The sequence below is a fragment of the Phocoena phocoena genome, chromosome 4, assembly GCF_963924675.1.
Source record: "Phocoena phocoena chromosome 4, mPhoPho1.1, whole genome shotgun sequence".
Taxonomy (NCBI): Eukaryota; Metazoa; Chordata; class Mammalia; order Artiodactyla; family Phocoenidae; genus Phocoena; species Phocoena phocoena.
In genome coordinates, this window is record NC_089222.1 from 10898136 (window position 1) to 10925080 (window position 26945).

General features: G+C 40.5%; 1 protein-coding gene across 1 annotated transcript in view; it reads left to right on the forward strand.

The window, feature by feature from the left end:
- Positions 1–26945, forward strand: part of TBC1D5 (TBC1 domain family member 5) — a 343310-nt gene that overhangs the window by 254488 nt on the left and 61877 nt on the right. The window contains exons 15-16 of the mRNA XM_065876432.1: positions 17017–17264; positions 21580–21645. Coding sequence (XP_065732504.1) covers positions 17017–17264; positions 21580–21645 — 314 coding nt within the window. The remainder of the gene's footprint in view (positions 1–17016; positions 17265–21579; positions 21646–26945) is intronic.

The window sequence follows — 26945 nt, forward strand, 5'->3', positions numbered from 1 at the left end:
GCAAGGCAGATTTCTCATCATCACTGTTGCAATTTCAAAGCTTGAAATTGAAACTGAACCAAATAAAGTGTAGTGTGTGAAGACATCACAGACCAGCAAATGAGGAGAGAAAGAGTTCAGAGATGGTACTGGGAAACTTGACAAATCTTTTGAAAAGGTATCAACTTATAAACTTAACACACACCAGAATAAACTCTGAGTTAATCAAAGTTCATTCAAACAAGCAAACATAGAAATAAAACACAAATGTCTGTCTGACCTCTAGTTACTAGACTTTTTAGCCTTAAAAGTAATGGAAGAAATCACAAAGGGAAGGACTGGTGGATTTTATTACACAACTGTTTTTAAGTAGATGTCAAAAATAAAATAAACTGAATCAAAAAGGAAACAGAAAATTGGGAAAATATTTGTAGTATAAATGACTGACAAACTATAATATCATTAATGTATAGAAACGTACACAGTTCAGTAAGAAACACAAGATCTGTTTCAGGGGCCATCACATCTCCTGACATACTCCTCTCTGCCCAGAGGATCTCAGCCCAGGTTCATGGCTTTACGTTCCATTTATGACTAAAGGGTCCTTCACTTATATCTTCAGTCTGACCTCTTCCCTTGAACTCCAGACTCACATGTTCCAAACTAAACTCTTGATTCCACCTCCACACACCTGTTGTTCCCCCAGTGTTTCTGCATCACAATGAATGTCATGACCCAGTTGATCAAGCCTTAGAATTGCCTTTAACTCTTCTTTTTCTCTGACATCACACGTCAAGTGCATCAGCAACTCCTATTCAAACTATATCCTGAACTAAGCCACTTACCTCTCTCTGCAGTGGTGGCACCAAGTCACGTGGCCTTGCCCATCTCACCCCCACGGTCTCCTAACCCATCTCCCTATGCAAGTCCAATCATATCACTCTTCTGCTCAGAGCCCTTCCGTGGCTTCCCAAAACATTTGGGGTCAATCCAAAGCCTTTTCAGTGGTCTGCAAGGCAGGCCCTACATGATCCTGTCTCTCCAACCCCACCACCCTGCTCTCTTGTTCACTGGACTCCAGCCACACCGGGCTGCTTACCATCCCTCCAGCTCTCGAACAAGTTTCCACTTCAGGAGCTTTGAGCTTGTTTCTCCCCGTGTCTGGGTTCTTCCCCAGGAATCCACATGGCACACTTACTGCTCAGTCTGTGTTCAGATATCGTCTCTTCAGAGAACCTCTCTTTGACTGCCCTGTCTAAAATAATGGACCACTCTACCCTGTCCCTTTAATTTGCTTTGTTATTGTTTTTGTGGGGTTTTTTTTTTAATAGCTGAAATGGTATTTTTAATTTTTTTTAGCTTTTCAGTTTGTTTTTATAGTTTGTTTCTTGCATTGAAATGTAAACTCTGCATGTTTGTCTTGTTAACTGTCTTATCCTCAGCACCTAAAATAGTGCCTAGAATATAGTAGGCACTCAATGAAAGGATTGCAAACAGCAAATAAACATTTAAAAAGCTGTTCAAACTCATAATTAATCAAAGAAATGCATAATTAATTAAAACACCTATGAAGCACTGTTTTTCACCTTTCAAATTAGCAAATTAAAAATAAACGAGGCAGAGGTGAGTAAATCATCACGATCTACTGTACGGCCTAGGCCCATAGTTAATAATCCTATATTGTGTACTTAAAATTTGCTAAGCGAGTAGACCTTAAGTGCTCTTATCACAAAAAATAAAATAAATAAAAATAGTAGTGATAAAGAGGGTGGGAGGAAACTTCTGGGGGTGATGGTTAGGTTTATGGCATAGATTGTGGTGATAGTTTCACAGATGTGTACTTATCTCCAAACTTATCAAGTTGTACACTTTAAATGGGTACAGCCGTTGTATGTCTGTTATACCTCAATAAAGTGGTTTTGAATGAATGAATGAATAAATGGGCAAGCTAGCACCAGTGAAGGTGAACGGATATCCTTAGTCACCAATACAGGGAGTATAAGTTGAGACAAGCTTGGTAATCTTGCCAAATAGTACTCCTAATTCTGTATGTAGCCCTTATAACTACCACATTATTCCCCAGAGGTTTGTTTATCCTGCCACTACTTTATCCATGATCAGAAACTATTGTAGCTGCAAAATCCTTGGGAAAGTCCCCCTTTAGCTATTTGATGCTTTTACCAAGCTGGACCCTTCAGCCATAATTAGCCTTGCAACTACTTTCTTAGCTGTATAGAGGCTATTAAAGAGTTAATGCATTGGGACTGTCATTGAGCAGCAAGACAGGTAGTGGGGATGGTCTAGAGGGAATTTATATCCTCATGGGGGAACCCCGAGCAGGGATCAGTTAGCAGTGGACAGACAAGAGGCAGGCAGACACCTGGAAAGCAGGGAGCTAATACTTGCTACGTCTAGGGCAATGGACTTCTATTTGTGTTGCTTATCCAAATGAGGGATGAGGATGCAAAGATGACATGTGATTTTGAGATAAGAATATCTCTAGAAATCAAGAAGCCTGATTTCTCTTCTCTGCTTTACCATGGATTGCTATAATTAAGTCTTTAAACGCAAGTGCCTAGGTATTTTAGTGGTAGATTTTCCATTACGTGTGTGGGTAATATTCACTGTGCTCTGATTTTACTTACTTGCAAATTTCTCTTTAAAAATGGGAATTGACATTTTGTTATTCATTCAATTTTTGAGCTCAGAACAATAATTTAACACTCAAATCCTGCTCCAATTTTGTCCTTAAATAACCATAAGTTGCTGCTATACATATTTTTTTTAGAAAAAGCACATCTAAATTGTGACTGGTCTTCAGAAAGACCCATCTAATTTACTCAGGAATCTATGACCACTGAAGTGCCCAATTGAGAAGTCATGGAACAGAATTTAATAGTTTTTAAATACTGCAACCTCTTATAGTAAGAGTAGAATCTCATACCTTCTTTATTCCAGAACATTCATGGGTTTTCTGTTTTGAAAATGAGAGAACACAATTTCTCAGAATGTGTAGTTTTTATCTGCTCTGCAGAGGTGATGAAATAATCACGCCTGAGCTGTCAGCAGTGACTCAAGGCCATGTGTCACTTTATCTAGTGGTGCCTTTTTTTTTTTTTTTTTTGCGGTATGCGGGCCTCTCACTGCTGTGGCCTCTCCCGTTTGCGGAGCACAGGCTCCGGACGCGCAGGCTCAGCGGCCACGGCTCACTGGCCCAGCCGCTCCGCGGCACGTGGGATCTTCCCGGACCGGGGCACGAAGAACCCGTGTCCCCTGCATCGGCAGGCGGACTCTCAACCACTGCGCCACCAGGGAAGCCCCTAGTGGTTCCTTTTTACAGACTCCACAACTATAGGTCTTTTAACTTGCTTAAGCAATTTCGCATCACCAAAGTTAGATATTTCGCTTGATTAAATGAGACCTTGGTAGAGATGGAAGAAACCAAGCTCAGTTCCTGATCTGCGTACTCACCAGATCAGCAATAGCGTTCTCTGTGCTAATATTCCCAGCTTTCCTCTGCCTTGTGTCAGAGCTTGAACAACTTAACTGATACCAATAATGAAAGATTCCAGAATTAGAATTCTGGCAGGTACAGGCCTCTGGCAGACCTCTACAAAAGGCCCCTTGTCAGGATCCCTGCATGGGATCCAGCAGGAAGCCAGGGAAAGATGATTCTAATAAGAGTGTTCGCTGGGCTTTAAAGATGTTTTCCACATTCCTCAGCTGGGCTCCAGTGATGAAGTAGTGATGGCGTCCAGTCCATTTTTACCCCAAGAATGCCTGATGGCCAATAACTTTCAGTCTCTCCTTGGGATCAGGATCTGCCCCAGCTTAGGAGCGTTCTTCTCAGGACCTGGCCTAACAAGAATGTCCTAGAAAGTGCGTGATCCCAGGAAGCTCAGGAATTCTTCTACCAGTTGTCATCTTATGCTAGAATTTGAGCTTTGTGAGAACAGGGACCACATCTGCCTCTGTCATTGCTGTTTCCTCAGTACCCGGCACAGAGAACACATTCAAATACTGGTGAAATGATTGAATGCTTTCTAGCCTCATTTATAGAGGAACCATATGGATGTCAGGGACTGAATCCTAGAATCTTCATATTGCCAGGGCCTAGCACAGTACCTGGCACTGTTTCTAGTGTTCAGTGAGTATTTAGTTTAATGACTGAATAAATAAATACTGTTTTGAATACCTAAAAGGCATTATAAAATTCTTCTGGCCAATTTCCATTTTATATGGTCCACAAGATTTTTAAATTAGGCTTTATTGTATTTACTCAGAAGTATTTTATTGCTAAAATATGGTAAAGAAATAATATGCTAATGATATTTCCCAAGTCATGAAGCCAAGAAGTCCATTGTTATAGTCCCTTAGTAGTTAATTGGCTAATCAGAATTCTAAAGGACACTGATTTCTATATAAATGTAATTTTGTGATATTTTTGTGCTCAAATAAGAGTTTATGCTATAAACAATTCTATGTCTGAAATGCTCTTTCTCTTGTATCAAAGAGAGTTGTTAGGGCTTCCCTGGTGGCGCAGTGGTTGAGCGTCTGCCTGCCGATGCAGGGGACGCGGGTTCGTGCCCTGGTCCGGGAAGATCCCACGTGCCGCGGAGCGGCTGGGCCTGTGAGCCATGGCCCCTGAGCCTGCGCGTCTGGAGCCTGTGCTCCACGACGGGAGAGGCCACAGCAGTGGGAGGCCCGTGTACGGCAAAAAAAAAAAAAAAAAAAAAAAAAAAAAAGAGTTGTTAATTCCTAACCAATTTAGGTAAATTGGTAAAACTATCTCCTGTTTAGGGCAGAGTAAATAACTCTTTCTCCTGTTTTAAAAAATTTAAGTGTAATTTGTACACAAAACACATCTTAAGTGTTCAGTCTGATGAGTTTTGACAGCTGTGTATACCCCTGTAAGCGCCATCTAAAACAATATATCTGGAATGAACATTTCTTTCACCCGAGAATTCCCTGGTGTCCCTTTACGGTCAGTTCCAACCCTTCATCCCAAGGCAACCACTGTCTGATTTCTATTACCTTATATTAGTTTTGCCTTTTCTTGAGCTTCCCATAAATAGAGCCACACAGTATGCACTCATTTTTGTCTAGCTTTCTTCATTCAGAATAATGTTTTTGCAATTCATGCGTGTTGTTGCATGTATCAGCAGTTTCTTCCTTTAGATTGTTGAGTTGTATTCCACTATACAATGTATCACAAGTTGTTTATCTATTCTCTTGTTGATAAATACTGGGTTATTTCCAGATTTGGGGTGTTATGAACAAGACTGCTAAGAGCATTCTTGTACAGGTGTTTTGATGTTTTTGTTTGTTGTTTTTGGTTGTGGTGTTTATCTTTCCCTTGGGTAAACACTTAGAAATTAAATTGTCCTAATGGATAGATCTATGTTTAACTTTATAAGAAACTACAAACTGTTTTACAAAGTAATTATACCTTTTTCCACTCTCATCAGGAATATATGGGGGTTCTAACTGCTCTTCATCTTTGCCAGCATTCGCTACTGTCAGTCTTTCTGATTTTACCTATTCTAGTTGGTGTGAAAATGCTATCTCATTGTGTTTTAATTTGCATTTTCCTGGGCATCTTTTCATAGAATATTGGTGATTTGTATATCTTCTTTTGTGAACTGTCCAGGTTGTTTGCCTGTGTTTAATGGGTTGTTTGTCTTTTTATTCTTGATTTGTAAGAATACTTTATATATTCTGGATGGAAGTCTTTGTCAGATAAATGTACTGCAAATATTATCCTCTCCCAGTGTGTGGCTTGCCTGTTCATTTTCTTAGTGATATCTTTTGATGAGCAGAAAATTATTATTTCAGTGAAGTTTCTTTTACCAGTTTTTTTCTTCTGTGGCTAGTGCATTTTATTTTCCTATTGAAGAAATCTCCTATCTAAGACTCACCTTAGTTTCCATTGTTGAGGGTCCTTAAGACCACGCTTGGCTTCGAAGTTTCACTAGAAGGACTCACAGAACTCAGAAAAGCTGATAGACTCATGTTTATAGTATACTGTGGCAAAAGATAATAGATTAAAATCAGGAAGGGAAAAAGGTTGGTGTTGTAGACTGAAAAAATGCACAACCTAGAAGCTGAGGGTTATGTTTTATTCGGCGGACTTTCTGAGGTCTTCAAGCCAGGGAGACAGGACTCTCAGATCACTCTGAGGGACTGCTCTGAAGAGGCAAGGGGGGAGCCAGGATATACAGTAGTTTTTGCAGCAAATACCAGGTAGTCGGAACATCAAAAGTTTACTGTTAATTAAAGAAAACCAGACATCTCACGTTAAAGAATGGAGCGCTTTTCTGTGTATGGGAAGACGCAAGAGTCTGGGCTCACTGAAATCATTGCTTTGATATGCACCTCAGCTACCTGGGGCCAGCATCCTGTGCTTTCTCATCCAGGGTCTCCTCAGGGTGCACCGTCAGGGTGGCTGCAGCAGTTGACTGCTAGATGGTGGGCATCCTGTTTCCATCCTGAGTTCCCTCAGGGCTCACCATTGGGGAGGCTACAATGTGATGGCTTGATGGCTGCAGCATCCTCTACTTACTGATATGGCAGGCAACATTTTTCACTCAGAGTCTTAAGAGAAACCAGGTACAACTTTCCAGGTGTCCGCTCCCAGTGGACTGCTTAAATCTCCTGGGAACCATGTAGGGCAACACATGTAAAGTGTTGCCAACCAGGGAAGCTCACCCAGGACTTGATGACCCCAAGGTTTGTTATTAGAGGTCAGTCATGTAGTCATGAAGCAACCATGTGACTAACATTAGCTACTCCATCTCCAGTTCCCTCCAGAGGTCAGACTGATATAGTGTGGCAGGGGCCCAGGTTGAACAAAAACAGACTTTTGCCATAAATCTGATTGTTAGCATAAACTTTGGTGTGGCTCAAGGCCCCAGGTCTACAAAGACACTTTTATCAGGTTGGATATTCCAAGGGCTAGAGGAGGTTATCTCCCAGTTGTCCCTCGAGGTCCAGTCCTAAACAATGTTGGAATGTGCAGGATTGGGACAGTCCAGGCCCGCTGAGTTAGCCCTTTACTGTACAGTCTCAAAGGTATTCTGTATTCTTCTAAAAGCTCTGTGGTTCTAACATTTGTATTAAATCTGTGGTCCACGTCAAGTTAATGTCTGTGTGTGGAGTGAGGTAAAAATTAAAGTCCATCTTTTTCCATAAAGGTATCCAGCAGTTCAGTACCACTTGTTTAAAAGTCTTTCCTTTCCCCATTGAATTAAATTGGATCCTTGGTTGAAAATCAATTGACTATATAGATATAAGCCAATTTCTGGACCTTCTATCCTTTCTCTAGTACCACACTAACTGAATTATGTAGCTTTATAGCAAGTCTTGATTTTAAATAGCCTGAATCCTCCAACTTTATTCTTTTTTTTATTATTTTGGCTATTCTGGGTTCTTTGCATTTCCTTATAAATTTTAGAATCTACATGTCAACTTCTATAAAAATTATTGGGATTTTGGTTGGAATTACACTGAATCTATAGATCAATTTGGAAAGAACTGATACCTTAATATTATTGAATTATCTAATCCATGAACATGGACTATCTCTTCATTCAATTAGTCTTCTTCACATTCCCTCAGTAGTGTTGTATAGTTTTTAGTGCAGAAGTCTTGTATATTTTTTTTTTCAATTGAGAGAAAATAAATTCCTCTTTTTTTCTGCATCTAACCTGTTCCCTTCCATGGCTGTACTTTTTTTAATGTGACTGTTTCCTTGGACTTTTATGTGCACTCACACTTTCTTTATCTTTATTGGCTCCCATACCTCCTTCCTTAAAACCCTTAACAGTTGATTCTTGATACATGTTAAGTACAGCTGCTTGTGATTTTTTTTTCAATTGTGAAGATATATAGTGATTCTCAAAGTGAAGGTAGAGAGGTGAAGAGGGCAAAACTCCCCACCAGGTGGGCATCTCAGAACTTTATCCTCTTCCATTCTGATGTATTTCCCTAGGCCAGAGACTCCCATGAGCCACGGTTAACGGGAGAGATTTGTATCCCTCTCAGATACTGGGTCAGAAAATAAATTAGTTGAAAACCACCACTCTAGAAGTAGAAACCTCAAAATTTATTCCTAGAGATATGTCTTGGGGAGTTTATCTCATGATTTTATACAACCACGATTAATGTGTAATTGCTAATTATTTGTTATATTAAACAAATATTACAAATTGTGTTCAGACCCAATTAGGTGAGCCCTACAGTCTAGCTTATATCCACCCTCTCATGAGGGCTAGCTTTTCTATCCCTAACAAGCACTCCTTTTGCTTCACATAACAGTCACAAAGATTTACATGCCACACGCAAAATAACCATGGTCTTCCTAGATGAAAGGAAACATGTTTCACTTGAAAGGCAGATTCCTAAGGAATAAGTAATAGCAAGCTAACTTTTATCACATAGTTTTTATAAAGGCCTATAAAATCTTGAGTTTCTTGAGATATGGAGAGAGTTCATTTTCTAAGATAATAGAAACCTCACAATATGGCAAACAAATTAGAATTACATATAGATGTCTTTCATTGAAGCAAATTCGATACACTCAACCTTAAAGGTAAAGAATTAAGAAAGTTGGAAACCAATTCATTTTATAGAATTGAGACCTTCAGCTTAGAGAATTTGTGAGTAGAAGTACATGATGAACGTTAGCTCAAATGTTAGAATCATTTGGAAAAGTATTATTTTGCAACCATGGCAACTGTTTTAAATTTCCAAATAAAAGATGGATGTATATAATAAGCATTCTGAAAGAGGTAAATATGAATCATAATCCATTCAGGGTACATCAATAATGACAGACTAGAAAATTACAGAGATGCAAAGAGAATATTTTTTCTATCCAAAAACCAAAGTCTCATATTTATATTTACTTTTTCCAGCTACTCCTTGTACTTAAGAAGATAATTTTAAAGTAAGTTATATGTTTTTATGATGGAAAAAAGTATAGGTAGGATGAGGTGAGAATATGATAGAAAGAAAAGGAGATTTTGATGGAAGGAGAAGGAAAAGAATAGAGAAAAAAGGCCTCAGAGGGAAGATGAACGTAGAGGAGGAAGGAGAGGTGAAAAGAACAGAATAGAAACTGAGGGTGGAAATAAGGAGGCAGGGCAGACAGGTAGGCCCCTGAGTTTGAGATGGGTTTGGTCAGCATCCCTCAAGGGCCCACACTATCATTCAGGCCTCTTTTTGGTCCTGTAATCTTAGCAAGATGGTGAATGTGATGGTAGAAGCCATTTGGCTCAGCTGATCACAAGCTGTCAGAGTCAGAAGGGGCTTTCACTGAACCCTGCCTCCCACCCATGCCAGGGCCAGGGAGCCTGTGTGTCTGAAAATGTTTTTCTAATCTCTACTTACACAGTTCCAGAAACGGAGCTCTTACTATTTTAAATTGAGCCTGTGAAATCACTAGAAAGGATTTCCTGTGTCATAGCCTTTTAACTGTCTTCTGTTACTGTCTGTAACTTTTGTAAACTTATTTTTTAAAAGCCACGCGAAGAAGTGCTGCTTTCCCTCATGGCAGCTCTCACAGTACTGGAGGACTTGCTCCCCTGCTTTTTTAGCCATTTCTCCTCCATCGTAATTTTCATACCTCCCTACTGTACCACTCCATTTTATAGACACAAAGTTCAGTTCTGCCAGAAATTAATGCATCACCAAAACAGTCTGCCATGATTGTACAGTTAGTTACCTCCTGCAGTGTAGACAGTCAGCTAGTATTTCTAGCCACATATCATATTTACTATTAAAGGAAAACGTGTTTCCTATAAGAGGTTAATATATACTTACTATATATAGATACCATATTTGCTTTTGAGGGATAATTGCACAGGGTACAGAATTCTAGGTTGGTGGTTTTTTCTCTCAACACTTTACATATTCACTGCACTCTCTTCTTGCATACGTGGTTTCTGAGGATAATTAGAATGTTGTTCTTATTTTTGCTCCTCTATAGGTAAGCTGTTTTTTTTCCTCGGGCTTATTTCAGGATTTTTTTTTCCTGTGATTTTCCATAGTTTAAAAATGATATAACTAAACATAGTTATTTTTTGGCATTTTTCTTGCCTGGTGTTCTCTGAACTTCCTGGATCTTTGGTTTGTTGACTGACATTAATTTGGGGGAAATTCTCAGTCATTGTTTCAAATATTTCTTCTGTTCTTTTCTCTCTTTCTTCTTCTGGTGTTCCCATTATTTGAATGTTACATCTTTTAGGGTTGTCCCACAATTTTTGGATATTCTGCTCTGCTTTTTCTGTCTTTTCTGTTTGCTTGGGGAGTTTCTATTGAAATATCCTCAACCTCAGAGATTCTTTCCTTAGCCATGTCCATCAATAATAAGCCCATCAAAGACATACTTTGTTTATGTTACAGTATTTTTGATCTCTGTCATTTCTTTTTTTTTTTCTTAGAATTTCCTCCCCTCTGCTTATATTTCCTATCTGTTCTTGCATGCTGTATACTTTATTCCTTAAGAGTCTTTAGCATTTTAATCATAGTGATTTAAAATTTCCAGTCTGATAATTCCAACATCTCTGATGTATCTGAGTCTGGTTCTGAAGCTTGGTCACTCTCTCTCTTCAAAGTATGCTTTTTGCTGTTTTAATATATCTTTTAATTTTTTTTTTTAATAGTTGGACATGTTGTACTGGGTAAAAGGAACTCCAGAAATAGGCCTTTAGTAATGTGGTGATAAGGTGTGGAGGAAAGGAAGCATTCTATGGTCCTATGATTAGGTCTCAATCTTTTAGTGAGCCTGGGCTTCCAGACTGTGAACTTGACACATGCCTCTCAGCTGCAGCCCCCACCAACATCAGGTGGAACAGGACGGCTAGTGGGGGCTGGGGTTGGGTACTTGCCTTCTCCCAGGTCAGTTAGGCTCGGCGAAAATCCCTGTAGGTTGGACTCTGGTTAAATATTTCTCCTGAGGGCAGACCATTTAAGAAGAACAAGATGCTCTGGTGTATTTCAAATGGTTCCTTTTCCTCTACCCCTGCCAGAAGCACAATTTTTCTCCCATATTTACCATGAGAACCTGGTAGAGCTCCAGGAGGTAAAACTCGCTGAAGTTTGGGCTGCCCCTCCACCCTCCTGACTGGGTCCCCTGGGAGATTTTAACTCTCAAGTTTGTCCACACTGAGCTTCTAGCAATTCAGCCACAGTTCCAATTTCCCTACCCCAGCACTAGTTCTTGTGGGTTTCTGCTCTGGTAGGTCGTGATCCTCTGTATTCACCCGTCACTCTCTCCAATCTGGGTGACAGCAGTTTGCCCTTTGACCTCACTTCTCTTATGGATCTAAGAAAAAAATGTTGATTTTTTTTTTCAGTTTGTTCAGCTTTTTACTTGTTGTTAGGACAGTGTAAAGACTTCCAAGCATTTTACACGCTTGCCTGGAAGCCCAGAAGTTCACTCATCTAGAATTAATGTACCCCAAGAATCTTAGTTTTCTCCTGCAACATCATTATGGGCTCAGATTAGCCTTGTAGACCAGACCAAAACATTCATTTTTGGGAGCTTGACTTTTTGTTTTTCAATATGAACTCATGTTAATCCATGCCTCCCTATTCTATCTGTAATGAGCAGTTGTCAAAAGTTTTAACCTAAGTGTATAAGCTTTTATTTATCTTCATTAAATGTTATGTGTTTCATTTATTTCTCATGCTACCCTCTTGAGAGTGTTTTAAATTTTGATTATTTTATCTGATGTATTGGGTACCTCTGCAGCTTTTGGTCTAAAATTTATAAGCCCATGTTCTCTTTCTTCAAGTCTTAAAACTATAGGATCTTCTATCTCAAAGGGACACAAAATATCATATAACTCAGCCCCCATGGTTTAAAGATAAGGAAACTAAGGTCCAGACAACAGGCTAAATAACTCTTCCAAGTTACGCAATTCAGTGACAGAAGATTATGACCTTTAAAAAAAAGGACTGGTGAGGAGGTCTGTGAACCAAGTCTGAGACACACGTCACCAAAGGGGAGCTAGAACATTCAGCGGTACACGTGAGGTACAGTTGTTCAGCTGTAACTAAGTGTGTATCATCCTCCATTATATCCACTGCACCTTGATAAAATCCAACAGAGGTCAGCTCTTCAGATAAGAAATAAAGTTGTCTTAGAATGACTTGTTTTTAGTGAACCAGACTGGCTACTTGTAATAAACACAGCCATTTCCAAGTAATTAGTAAAAATATTTGTATAAACCAGTCTATTTTACAGTTTGGTTTCCACACTCCTTTTGAAAAATCAGAATATTTCCCTACTTCCATTCGCTGATATTTCTATTTTTATTTAATAAAACAAAATGAGTAATATACTTAAGACAAACCCAACTGTCTAAAATTTTAAATGTATCTAAATAACAATTGGATCAACAGACTATTTGAAAATGTGAGGGAAAATCTTTGATGCAACTGCTTTAATTTTTTAAATATTTATTTATTTTATTTACTTGGTTGTGCTCGGTCTTAGTTGTGGCAGGCGGGCTCCTTAGTTGCAGCTCACAGGCTCCTTATTTGTGGCTCACCGGCTCCTTAGTTGTGGCATGCGAACCCTTAGTTGCGGCATGCATGTGGGATCGTGCAGGGGCCCCCTGCATAGGGAGCGAGGAGTCTTAACCACTATACCATCGGGGAAGTCCCAATGCTATTGCTTTAATCAGATGCAAATGTGCAGCTTTAAATACTTATATTGGGAAAAAGAGAAAATGAGTAAGTGAATGAATGAATGAACCAAGCATTCAACCTTTGGGAATATAGATAAAATAATTAAAAATGAGTTGAAAACTCATTATTTGACAAAAATATAAACAAGCATTTAACAACATTTTATTGCAAGAGGAGTGAAATAAACAAATATTAGATACTTAATATCAGACTTGAAAGAAATCTGTAGGTAAGAAGGAAATAAATCAGGGTGGTGAAAAGATTTGGATACCAGGAAAGGAAAGAAGGTTGTGGAGAGTTTTTACAGAGGCAATACTTTTTTTTTTTTTAAGTTTTAGAAAGGTTTTAGAAGCTGAATGAGAGCAGCTCATGATCCTGGGAATTAAGAAGGCATTGGAGACCCTAGAAACTCTTTCAGTAAACAGAGTGTGAGTTAGAAAGCCAGGCTGCAAGAGATCAAGTTGGTAGGAAGAGGGTAGAAGAGGCAGCAAGAGTCACCCACTTTCAGAATTTCAGAAACTGTACAAAAAGGGCCCAACAGTGAAGCCAGGTTGGGTTCTGGTACAGGTATTTCGAAGGATTCATGGATCTTCAGGAAGATGCCTCTGTTGCTGCTGATTTAACCCACTGAAGAGGCTGTGCTAAAAGAAAGTTCTTGGCACAATTTCCAAACAATCCCTCCTAGGTGATACTGTTTTTAATAATAGTATGTAGTGTAGACGACAGTAACAAAAAACTTTGATTACACAGAGCCAGTTGCTCATTAGATTTGCTGTTCAGTGTCTTGTTAACTCCAAAGCCCTCTTAGCATTTCTTTTAACACTATTTACACATTGCCGCCATCTTTTTTTGTTTTGTTTTGTTTTGTTTTTTGTGTTTTTTTGTGGTACGCGGACCTCTCTCACTGTTGTGGCCTCTCCCATTGCGGAGCACAGGCTCCGGACGCGCAGGCTCAGCGGCCATGGCTTACGGGCCCAGCCGCTCCGCGGCATGTGGGATCTTCCCGGACCGGGGCACGAACCCGCGTCCCCTGCATCGGCAGGCGGACTCCCAACCACTGCGCCACCAGGGAAGCCCCATTGCCGCCATCTTTAATCCAATCCAGTCCGGTCCTCACTGTCCATCAGATCTCTTGACAACTGCATTAATTTTCATGAATTTAGCACACGTGACTTGACAGCCAATAATAATTGTTGCAGAATGTTTAGTATGTCTTGCGAAGACCGCTGCTGCTAATATTTAAGATCTCTCTTAGCTAACTTTGTCATAAAAGTTGTCATGCCTGAAACACAAACAGCGGGCAGCATGCTTAGCATGCCTGCTCTAGAAGTACATGGGTTATAATTGTTTCTACCTGAAAATAGTCACCTTCAATAGTTGTTTTCAAAATTCTTCTCATTCTTCTGGAAGCATGGGTAGTGGATGAGGGGGAAATTGGTTGAAAACAAAAAACGTTCAAAAAAGGAAAACAGCGCTCATCCTCTTTTAAGAGCTATTCAGATGAAAAATGGTTCGGCATGAGCTTGATCTCTGTGTTTTTCATGGTTTGTAGTAGTAATGAAGATGCCATAACCATAGTCTCTTGATAATGCTCTAGCAGTTTCTTAGTACTTTTATCAACATATGAATTTTAGAACTGGCAATATGGGAATTTGACTAGTACATTTTTGTTTATAAAAAAAGGGTAACAACATTATAACTTCTTCATATCCGTGAATTATGGATCTTGACTTGCATACAAGCGAAACTAAAATGCAGTGGAACTTCAGTATCCTAATAACTCTTCTTTCCACTATGACTCGCGAGAAAGGGGGATGCACGCAGGCTGCTGAGTGCACTGCAGTGCCAGAGGTGAACGCCTTCTGAATCCAGAATTTATGAGTTCTTTACCTGTCATTCATTCTTTTTCTCAATAAACATGTATTGAGCGCCTTCTCTGTTGCCAAGCTGTAGTGTCTATACATTGAGAGGTCTCTACTTCCTTAGGAAGCATATAAAAATTGGAAATAGGGCTTCCCTGGTGGCGCAGTGGTTGAGAGTCCGCCTGCCGATGCAGGGGACACGGGTTCATGCCCCGGTCCGGGAAGATCCCACATGCCGCGGAGCAGCTGGGCCCGTGAGCCATGGCTGCTGAGCCTGCGCGTCTGGAGACTGTGCTCCGCAACGGGAGAGGCCACAGCGCTGAGAGGCCCGCGTACCGCAAAAAAATAAATAAATAAATAAATAAATAATTGGAAATAAGTGGTGCATCATCACTATATATCCTCATCTCCATTAGGAAACATTATTTTCAATAATTTTTCGAAGAACATTAAATAGCTTTGTTCTTTAAAGATGAAATGATGCAAAATGAACCATTTGAAAAAGGATTTTTTTTTCACATTTCATGCATTATAAATGAATAGCTCGTTTCTTTTATAAAGCAAATTCCAGGTTTTAAATTTGATTTGTCCAATCTCTGAAGCAATATAAGTTTCCCATACCTAGCCCATAATATTAGCTAGGACCGTTAAAGACTTTATGGAAGGAACAAGCATAGTGTTCTTTGCTTTTTATTACAGAACTCTGGATCAGTTCTGTTCTAGCGCCCTATCTAGCAACGGCAAGGTTACAGCTGTCATATAAAAAGTAGGCGAATTACCGTGTAAGTGCTGCCAGGTAGATCTGAGAGGACGAAATGATGGCAATATTCAAGGTAACTAAAATCATAACAAGTGGATCCCTCAAACTTGATTTTCAGTTTCCTACTTTTATGAAAAAGAAGCTAAATGTGAGAAAACAAGCTTCTATTAATGATTGGGCAGTAAAAATGCAAACTTTGATATTGACATGGTCAGCCTCCTACAACTAAAATAATTTATGATCATAACTGGTCTTTCACGTAATAGCCCTGAGATACTTCAAGATGATGAATCATTTGGGAAGTAATCATTCATTTTAGCCAATGTTGACTTGGTGTCCTCTATCTGCCAGACAGAGCACAGGTGCTGGCAAACCCTGGTGTCCGAGAGAGGACCTGTCTGAGAGGGAGCGGGGAGTGGAGGGCAGTTGGCTGCTGCTGAGACGTGGCACGAAGTAAGGGTGGACCTTTGCCCTGCGGAGTCATTGGTGACCTCCAGGGGTGGTTTCAGAGCGATGGCAAGGAGGCCACAGCCAGACCTTAGTGGGCCAGGACTGGAGAAGCACAAGTAGCACATTAAGACACTTCTGAAAAGACGTGTTGTGAGGAGGGAAAGAAGTAGGATGGTAACCAGGAAGGAATGAGGGTTCAAAGGAGAAGTTGGGAGACACGTGCGCGCGTGCACACACACACACCACGGTTGTGTGCTCATGGGAAAGATACGGTAGAAAGGGGGAAATGGTGATGCAGGAGAGCAAGATCCAGGAGCAACCGTCTCCAAAGGTCAGAGCAGATGGCATCTCCCCGCACGTGGGGAGGCAGGCCGTGGCCAGGAGCAAGGGACACTTCCTCCATGGGAATAGGTGTAAAGGCTTAGACTACAGGCAGACGCAGCTGCCTTTTAACACATATTTCTAGAATACCTGTTATGTTCTAGGCGACTGGCAACATGGCAGAGAGACCGAAGTCCTGTCTCCATGAAACATTTATTCCAGTGGGGGTTGGGGGAGGTGGACAGATCATAGCCAAATAAGTAAAATATGTAGTATGTCAGGTGATGCAAAGCACCATCAGGAAAAGTAAAGCAGGGACGTGGGGAAGGAGGATACGGAACGCGGGGCCGGTAGTGTGGGGTGAGGGTGGACCCAATTCTCGTGGACCAGAGCCCTTGATGTACTTCTATGAACTGACTTCATGGCTCTCAGACACATTTATTTTTCAAAGTCAGATTAAATATGGCCTTGTTCCCACAGGCCAGAGTTTGTGGGAAATCTATTCTCAGCCTGGCTTCCCAGGTGCCCCCTTCTGTGGGTTACCCCAGACTCGCCCAGCCCTGTACCTCTCCTTCAGAGTCCTCATCACAGGTTTTAGTCATACATCTGTTTATGTGATTATGTGATGAATGTATTTTCTAGAATCTCCAGGAGGGAAACTATGTCTGTTTTGGACAGTTGCAGTGTTGGCTATAATGGGCCCTGTTTGTTGAATGAATGAATGAATGAATGGAAAGTAAAAAGACTATATTCCATAAGCCACGTCTTTAAGAATCTTGTTGTTTTCTTATCCTGTGGTCACTTTGAAATTATCACGCCTCACTTCGTGTAGCTGATCTAGACCTTTTCCAAAGCAGGTGAGGTATGTTTTTATATCAACAGAGCATGTGAAATAGAGTTGTCCTCTAATTTAAACAATGTCTCTCCACCTAATTTGTTTTTTTACAGGACTAGTGCCAAAGGTGCTCCCCTGAATATCAATAAAGTCTCTACCAGCCTGATGAACTTTGGAAGAAAGTTGATTTCTCCGGCAACGGCCCCGGGCGGTGCGGATAGCCCAGTACCGGGAGGCAGTGGCGGTGCCTCCTCCCCGGCTGTGGTTCCCACCAGGACCCTGGCAGAGGCCCCCACGCATCCTCTGCAGCAGCAGCAGAGGCTGATGAAATCGGAAAGCATGCCAGTGCAGCTGAACAAAGGTAAGGGGAGATGCTGGTTAATCTAGAGGAAACACTCCCAGGGTAGCCTGGGATTTCCTCACCTGCCTGTGAGGAATCCCCGTCCTAGAAAGAGAAATTAGTGCAAGACTTAATTTTTTAAAATCTGTTATAGTAGGTCCTTTTTAAGTGGCAATATCAGATACTATATTGTTCTTAAGAACGTTTTATGAGGTAATTTGTTAAAGTACTTGTTTTAACGTCTGTACCTTAGTATACTTGCATTTGCGTCCTGGTGATGCCCACAGAGTATGGCGTGAACCATCACAGCATGGAACTTGACGTCGGTTGACCGAGATCCCTGCTAGCTTTGTATAGTGATGCTTCTGGCTAGAAGAGCATCTGAGATGGGAAGGTCTGGTACCCTGGGCTCTGCTAGTCACAGCATTTGTCCGTGCAGTTGGTTTGGAGGAAGCGGGTCACCAGGCTTGCAGTCCCTGTTCCACCTGCTTTACCTCCAAGGAATTCAAACTAGAGCCCAAAGCGGGGAAGAGGCCAAACAGAATATCTCAGGCAGCAGAGTTAGTGTCTGAGTCCCTGCACTGAGAGAACCAGAGAACGTGAGAGCCGGATCACTCAGTTGACGAGTGTGCACTGCTGCTGGGAGTGCCGTCAGCGGCTCTCCTGCTGCTGGGACTCAGGTACGCTCCTTTCCATTTCAGGGCCTTTCCAGCGCTTCACCTGCCTCCGGTGATTTGTTCATAAGGGAGCCCTTCAGGTTCTTACTCATAACCTTTTTCTCTTATTTTCTACTTCTTTCCAAAGACATATGAATTAAGTACCCCTACTCATAGCCGATTAGAAACAGCCACATTTATTTTTAGTGATGGGACTCTGCTGTCTATACTACGGAAACAAGAAATAGTAACACGATGGCAGAAAATCTACAAAAATCAATCCTAAGGCCTCACAAAGCATAGTGTCTGTGGCCAGTTAGTGTCAGAGCAAATACCCTCCTGACCCCTGCCTCATCTGTGTCTTAAAGGTGTCCCTGGATCATAGCCAAGTTCAGTAACAGGTGTTGACAATAACAATAGTAATACTGAATCAGTAAGAAGACCTTAAACCATGTTCCATATACTCTGTTTAAGAAGATTGCATCCAAAATTATTTTTAAAATTAAATTATTGGCATTTAAACTGGTCAGAACTTAAGTTAAATGGACTCTTCTCCAATGATAGAAAATAATGAGTTATTCAATAATAATAAGTGTGTGTTCAATAATAAGTGTGTGTTGTTAGTTTCATCATATTATCTATCATTGCCTATATGAAGTATTAGACTTTATATATTTAGTATTTAAATTTCTATTAGAATATTCCATTTACCTTACATACGAATATCTCTTTTAAAATTACGTTTTTCTCTTTTTAATGTCGAGCTATCACACATGTTTTAAAAAATAGGAGACTTCAGATCATTAACATATTGTAAATGTATTTTAATGCCAGGAGACATGCCCACTTCCAGGATGGAAATGAATGTTATTGTATATTTCTTAATTGTACTGTCTTACTGTTCTAAACAAATACGATTTCAATATTGCTTTGATAACAAGCTGTAGTCAGTAGTAGTTCTAACTGATGGCAGCAAATGAGTCAGAGAATCTCTTAATGCCGTTAAATTTTCTGAGGAACCAAGCCAAATGACTATAGAAATATAAAGTTGTGTCTCTAAGGAAATGTCAAGTATTAATATCACAGTAAGTGAGAAAGGAAGTGCATGAGGATGGAACAATTGATGAAAACTAAGTCTCCAGTTACAAGGAAACAACAGAGCACTTAAGCAAAGTATTTGGAACGTGAGCATCACTGGGGCATTTTGTAACTGATCCCTGCGCTGAACAAAAGTGGTCTTGTTTGGCAACTCTCCTTTTTATTTCTGGTTTGTTCTTGTCGTGTCAACCTACAAAAAGCTTGTCTACCTTCATATTAAAGGTATATCGTCCTGCTAATGCCCCTCCCTGCATGAAGTTTTGAATAAAATGGAGTAAAAGGAAGGAGAAAGTTTTATACCAGTAGAAGCGAGGGTAGGTTGATCCCCTTCCTTCATTCACTCTCCAGTGAACCACGGGCAGAATCCTGAAGCTTTCAGACCCTTTTCCTCATCCGGAAATAAGAGGTTTGGACTGATCCCTGGGGAGCCTCCCAGCTCCAAAAATCTGCGGTTCCTTTGGTAAAAGATACCAACATGCATGGACATATATACACTACCAAACGTAAAATAGATAGCTAGTGGGAAGCAGCCGCATGGCACAGGGAGATCAGCTCTGTGCTTTGTGACCACCTAGAGGGGTGGGATAGGGAGGGTGGGAGGGAGGGAGACGCAAGAGGGAAGAGATATGGGAGCATATGTGTATGCATAACTGATTCACTTTGTTATAAAGCAGAAACTAACACACCATTGTAAAGCAATTATACTCCAATAAAGATGTAAAAAAAAAAAAAAGATACCAACATCGGTTGTTTACGCTGGTGTTTCCCACAAGTGTCCTGCTGTGCTGTGACACTGACAAATCTGCAGGTGTGTCACCTGGCCCAGGAATGAGTGAGCACAGTGTTTACCCTTTCAGAAGGCATGTGTTGGAATAGGACTTCTGACTATCTCAGAACAGAGTCATCTACTTGGTGCCTTTTTAGTGTACTCTGCTGGAAAATTTTAAAGTTGTTTTGAAAAGTGGTTGTTTATGCAGCTGGATATCCTTATGGCTTTCATAGGTTAGTTAAATCCCGATTACCTGTGCTTGTATAGGGGAAGAGTTCTACGGAGAAGCCAACATTCATGTATGAGTCACTTGAAATGCCTTCTGCTGTTGCCATCTCTGTTGGGGCCGGGGTCCTGAAGGAGGGAGGGAGTACAGGTGATCCTCCATCATTTTCCTGGTGACATCCAATATTAAAGTTAGTCTCAGTCTCTAAATATACATTAATAGGTGATCCAGAAGCAGCAGAGTGAAATGGGTAGCAAGCATAGAATTGAAAATTTTCAGATGTACAGAAAATGAGGCACACCATTCACCAGTGAATAGAGAGTTAACTATATTATGAAAATTCAGGACCTGAGAAGTTCCACTAAAAGTTGTTTATCACTTGTTTGGCATATGTACCTATTTATAGATTTTATTTCAGCTATAGGAGAATATAAATGCATGTACCGTTAATTGATAGGAATGGTCTAATTACAACCCAATAATTTCCAGATGAGCTGGCTGTGCTGTAAATCATAATGGTAGCAAGTGGTCAAGGCACTGAGGGTTGTTATATAATTCAAAAATTGATTTTTTTTTTTTTTTACTATTGTGTAAAAGCTACAGGGAAAGCAAATCTGTTAATCATACATTATCATACATAGAAAATATGGTGCCTTTTAAGAAGGCTTGTTTTTCAGCTCATTAATCTCAAAATAGCATGGGGCTTCAGATGCTGATCTATCCAGGGGATGATTCTGTCAACAGCAACTGTGCTTCATATTGAACTTTGTCATCCAGGAAGGAAATCAAAGAACCAAAAAAATCTTCCTTCTCAGTGGTCGTGTACCTCGAATGCTTCTCAGTACTTCCTTTTCCTTTCTTTCCTGCATTTTTTAAATGTACTCCCTTTCCCCCCCTTTTCCTCTGTTTTTTGAATTTGAACACTTCTTTATTTTAAGCATTTACTGCAGGTCCAATTTGTAAATGAAATCTCGCCTATAATAAGTATATCAAGTTTAAAGGGTATGCAGTTCACAGATTTATTTTTACATGTTGACATTTATAAGTGCATGTGGTAACTTATGAAATCTTTTCAATACTTAATATGAAATTAGAACTTGTTTAGGTCTTTATCTTATCACTGAAGAAATTGGTTTCAAGTTTAGTTAAAAATAAATTTTGTCTGTTGCAGGAGGAAATCAATTTCAGAAGAATGTTGACTTCTTAATAAAGGCATTTAACTTACTTTTGGATAAAGAATTCTTAAAAAAAATAAGAAAATATAAATTCATGCTGTTATTTGTAGCATAATGAAATCTGCTCAGCCAAGTCTTTTGATGGCTAAAGTTTCCTGTGCTTTAGAGTAATAGAAACTTGTTTTTTTCCTTAAGAAAAACAGGCACAAAAGCTTTCTAGGAAACACTTTTTAAAAATCAGTTGCTTTAAAAAATATTTTATATTTTTCTAAGATTGTGTTGTATTTTCTGTTTCACTGTACTTTTAGTAATTAGGTTGATAAGTAAAAGTATTCCAGCATTAAATATGAAAGAAAAGTTGATTTCCTTTTCCTCTTTATGATACCTAATTATTTTTTCTTATGAAATCCAGGCGATGTAGTTACAGGAAGCGATGCTCAGGTTTCTGTTCCTGCCCAGACCCTAACTGACCTCCCAGGTACAGTTACCATGGCAATGCAGTATCTCTTTGCCTGCAGTACTATCATTGCCTCTTCCCAAACTCCATTTTCCTTTTTGCCCACCTTCCATTCATGCTGTTTATCAGTTCACTCCATTGTTCAGCCACTGAGTGGCACTGTTGTTAAGAACAAAAGTCCCCTCTCATGTCATATCGTGCTGATGCTGATGCCAAATCCCGTTAAGCTGTGGGTTTTTTATCGAGTTTGCACCAGCTTCTTTCCTTGCCAAAATATGGTCACTTTAGATTTTGTGATTATTTTACCACCATATTTTATTTGGCAGCTCACGCTGAGGTGTTCTTTCAGTTGTGCATAGGTGCTCTGTGACAAGATTTGACAAATTAGTTCTGAGGTTAAGACATTTTAGATGCTGTGTGTATACATATTCTTGTATGTATTAGCCATAGGTACTTATTATATTTTAGCTAAAAGAATTACAACTTGATTCTGAAATACATTTTTAAGTACAGGCTTCGTACTATGAATCATACTAACAGAATTAAAGTTCAGTGTGACAAATCTCTATGTAGAGTCATTGGTAATGATTTAAAATAAAAAGATAATAGTTAAATATCATAACCGTGTGTTCAAAATCTAGAAGAAGTTTATTTAAGAAATACAGGGGGCTTCCCTGGTGGCGCAGTGGTTGAGAGTCCGCCTGCCGATGCAGGGGACACGGGTTCGTGCCCCGGTCCGGGAAGATCCCACATGCCGCGGAGCGGCTGGGCCCGTGAGCCATGGCTGCTGAGCCTGCGCGTCCGGAGCCTGTGCTCCACAATGGGAGAGGCCACAACAGTGAGAGGCCCATGTACCGCAAAAAAAAAAAAAAAAAAAAGAAAAGAAACAATAATAGTAATCCATATTCAGCAGCTCCTGTGGAATTTAGAAAGGTAAATATTTAAAGTTGCTGCATTCATCTTTTATTATGTGATCTTTTAGAAAAAAAACATGCTACAGAGAGGAATTCTGTATTAAATGGAAGACTAGACTAACTTTAAGAATCCTCCATTCAAATTCAGACAAAAAAGGCAGCTGTATTAATTGAAATTCCTATCATGTCTTCCTTAATTTAAAATACCCGCACAGTACAGTCATGCTACTAGTATTAAAATACTGTTCTAATAATGATATGTCTCCATAATATCTGTGCCTTTTAATAAATTAACAGAAAACAATATATTGTGATTAGGAGATCGGTGGTATGTTGACTTCACATCTTAAAAAACATACTGTGGCACAGAGGGGTGTGATCTTACTTCTATATGTATTTCTGTGTTTCACAGGTAGGGTTTCTGGCTGTGTTCTAGTTAAGTGAACCAGCTGACCTTTAGGGCTTTTCAAGCTCAGGGATTCTGTGAAAAGCTGCTATTTACTCTTCTTGGTGTCTGTGGAGTGATCTGTATAATAAAGGGGTGCAGTAGCGTGGCCAGTAGAAGAGGCAGATCACCTCCAGATGACTTCTCTTTAGCTTTGTCAGTTATTGCGCTTAGATGAATATTGATGTGATCTTCTGATACGGTGAGGATTTGTAGGACTTAAATTTCTTTCCTAAAATTAAAATCTGAGCCCCCCCAGGCGACTTCGTTTTTGGCCTCGCCACGTGGCTCACAGGATCTTAGTTCCTCGACCAGGAATCAACTCGGGCCCTTGGTACTGAAAGCACGGAGTCCTAACCACTGGACTGCCAGGGAATTCCCCCTAGACAACTTTTTTTTTTTTTTTTTTTCCCGGTACACGGGCCTCTCACTGTTGTGGCCTCTCCCGTTGCGGAGCACAGGCTCCGGACGCGCAGGCCCAGCGGCCATGGCTCACGGGCCCAGCCGCTCCGCGGCATGTGGGATCTTCCTGGACCGGGGCACGAACCCGTGTCCCCTGCATCGGCAGGCGGACTCTCAACCACTGCGCCACCAGGGAAGCCCCCACCCAGACAACTTTTTAACCAGAGTTTTGTTATCCCAAAGTGAGTCCACCGCAGAGTATTCCTTTGGGTATTGAAGCCCGATCATTTTATACCTGTGGTAAGAGAAAGCTGAAGGCTGGCTTGTCTGTTCTGACTTCTGCTTTTATGCTATTGCTCAGTCCATGTTTTCCTGCAGACCAGAGCCACGTGAACAGTGTCGCTTTTTAAATAGACTCTTAAAGAAGGAGGTTGTATCATTTTGTTCAAATGACTTGTGTTGTAGAAGTAGAATCATCTCATTCACTTATTCAACAAGTGTTCATTGAGTGCCTACTGTGTGCCAAGCTCTGTTTTCATCAGTCCCTTGGGCTTCCGTCCAGCTTCACCAGGCTGCTAGGGCATCCCCGGTGCTGTAGATGGCCCAGCAAGCCCACATGGTCAGGAACCAGCTCCTTTTCTGATACCCTGTTCTAAATTACCCTGCCTGCCCTGCTCCAGCAGAGACTGTATCAGTCTGACAGGGAAGAGTCCAGTGGCTTAATGAGACATGAGGCCAGATAAAGAGCTTCCAATCTGTGATGAGACAGTAGGATGATACCTACCGGGATTTGGAGAAGTCACAGTGTGTTTCCCTCAACACACTTCCTGCAGAGTCTCAGAAAGCAAGGGGAAGTAGAAGTAAACCAAAATAGTCAGCGGTGACAACAAAAAACTTTCTAACAATCTCTGCTTGATAGGGTCACTAATATTGGAAATTTGAGAATCTCATCAGATGTGCTAAACCCACAAGAGTAGGTATACTTTTCATTTCAGGGAAATAAAACTAACATTTAGGCTTCCCAAGTATCTTTTTTCAAAGCAGTGGAGCAAATTTCAAGAAATTAAGTAAATGTCAATATTTTCGATGATTCTTTGATTGTAGATAGTCTTTTCTTCCCATGAGGTTTCATATCTGTTATCTTTGCCTTTTAACACACAATAATTATACAGGTTTTAATTTTTTGAAGAAAATTCTGAATATAAAGTGAGATCTCACAATTTAGTCAATAAATAATATTTGGAAAATTGTTGGAAAGTTCCATTTTTTCTCAGTGTAGGTTGCAATCATAAAAAAATGTGCCACAGGACAGTTCACTTTTGGCAACTCAAAGGGTTTCTTCAAAATTATTTTTGGAAATGGCACATCTACCCCCAGGAACTTTTTTCGAGAGATACTTAGGAATTATTAATTCATAAACTAAAAAACTTTAAAATATGGGGAGATAGACACATGCATATACACAGACATTACTTCCAAAGAGAATTTAGAATTTCCAACAACGGACGTATATAAGTATTATCATATAATGGACCCTTAGGAAAGAAATTTAGATTTCTTAAGTTATTGCCATAGGCAGTGTTAAAATTTGTATTCGTGTATATGTATTTATGTTACTAACATGAATGTATAGATATCATTATATAACATTTATCAGGTTGTTTTTTTTTTTCTTTTCCATTATGGTTTATTACAGGATATTGAATATATTTAGTTCCCTGTGCTATACAGTAGGACCTTGTGTTTATCCATGACATGTATAATGGTTTGCATCTGCTAATCCCACACTTCCAGTCCATCCCTCCCCTCCTCTCCCCACACCTTGGCAACCACAAGTCTGTTCTCTATGTCTGTGAGTCTGTTTCTGTTTCTTAGATAACTTCATTTGTGTCGTATTTTAGATTCCACATATAAGTGCTAATCATATGGTATTTGTCTTTCTCTTTCTGACTTACTTTGCTTAGTATAGTAATCTCTCTACGTCCATCCATGTTGCTGCAAATGGCACTATTTCGTTCTTTTTTATGGCCGAGAGGTATTCCATTATATATACGTACCACATCTTCTTTATCCATTTATCTGTTGATGGACGTTTAGGTGGTTTCCATGTCTTGGCTATTGTACATTGTGCCATTACGAACATAGGGGTGCATGTATCAGGTTGCTTTTTTAAATAAAAAAGGTTGAGAAAGATCAAAAATCTCCCTGCCCAGATAACCACTGTTGACATTCTTAAGGTAAAACTGAAGTACATATAATATTAGACAATCCCCAATTAATTAAAGACATTACATGGGAAATAAAACAACCCCCTGTTCTCCTCCCACTTCTTTCTGCCAGCCCATTTCACTAAGGGTATCCACTGTTAAGTTTCCTATAATGCCTTGTAGGAAAAAAAAAAAAAAATAGATTTTAAACTGAGAAACAACATGCGAGTCACATTAAATGTGTTAACAGCTCGTGCCTGGAGATGACTTCACTCTGGACCTTCAAGATGAAAACACTAACAGAAAAGTCCCAGTGCAGGTAACAAGCAGCAAATGGATAGAACAAAGAAGAGGGAGGTCAAATCAACTCAAGCAGGACATGGTGACGAGAGGACAGATAGCTGCTGCTGCCCACAAGGGTGAGGGAGGAGACTGCAGAGCCAAAAGGTTATCCTGGTAGATGACCTGGTACCGGTCCCTCCAGGTGTTGTTGAGACATGATAGTCCTGAAGCAGAACAGGTAGTTCCATTATGTTCTGAACAATTGCAGAGAAGTACAGAATATGGAAAACAAATTTGGGGATGCATCAATTAGCTAGAAAAAGCCTCTTTTTGGAACACTTACTGGAAAAAACATTGAATAAATGAGTTGTTTTTGGATTGAGAACAAGATCAGAATTTGCCCTTTGATATCCAAAGACCTCATTCCACTTTTCTTTAATTCGAAGTCACGTTTACTGCAGCCCTTTGTAGGGGAGCAGGATGGTGGTGCATCTTTGCCCAGCCCGGGCTCTGGAGTCGGGCCTGGGTTAGGGTCCTGCTTCCGTCACTGCCTTGCTGGATGACCCAGTGAGGCCACTTCACCACTCGCCTGTAAAGACAGAGAAAGAGTAGCTGCTTCAAGGGCAGTTACCTGTCGCATAGTAAGGGCTCGAGGGCACGACCTACGGAGCGGTGGGGGGCGGGTCCTGGTGGTGGCATCATTATGTGTTTTCCTCAGGTACCTCTTTGGTTTCCAGAATCAAACAGATGAACCGACTTAACACCTCTGTCTTTTCTTTGCTTAACAATGACTTCTGACAATCTGAAACCCCGTTTGCGCGCCAGCCCTGGACGCGGTAAAGCTTGACCTCTCTGGCCAGGCTAGAACCAGGTCTGTTTCAGGGGCTTCAGGTACAGCCTGTTTCCTTTCCCCTCTTGTGGCACCAAGATGTATGTTTCTCACGAGTAGACCTGAGCCCTCTTGCTGTCTGTCACTCAGGTCTGTGAGGTACCAAAGTGTCACCAGGCGGGGCCCAGCTTCGTCCTGTCTTCTCCGGGTCGCTGAATGACGTCAAGGCGACCCCCTTCCTG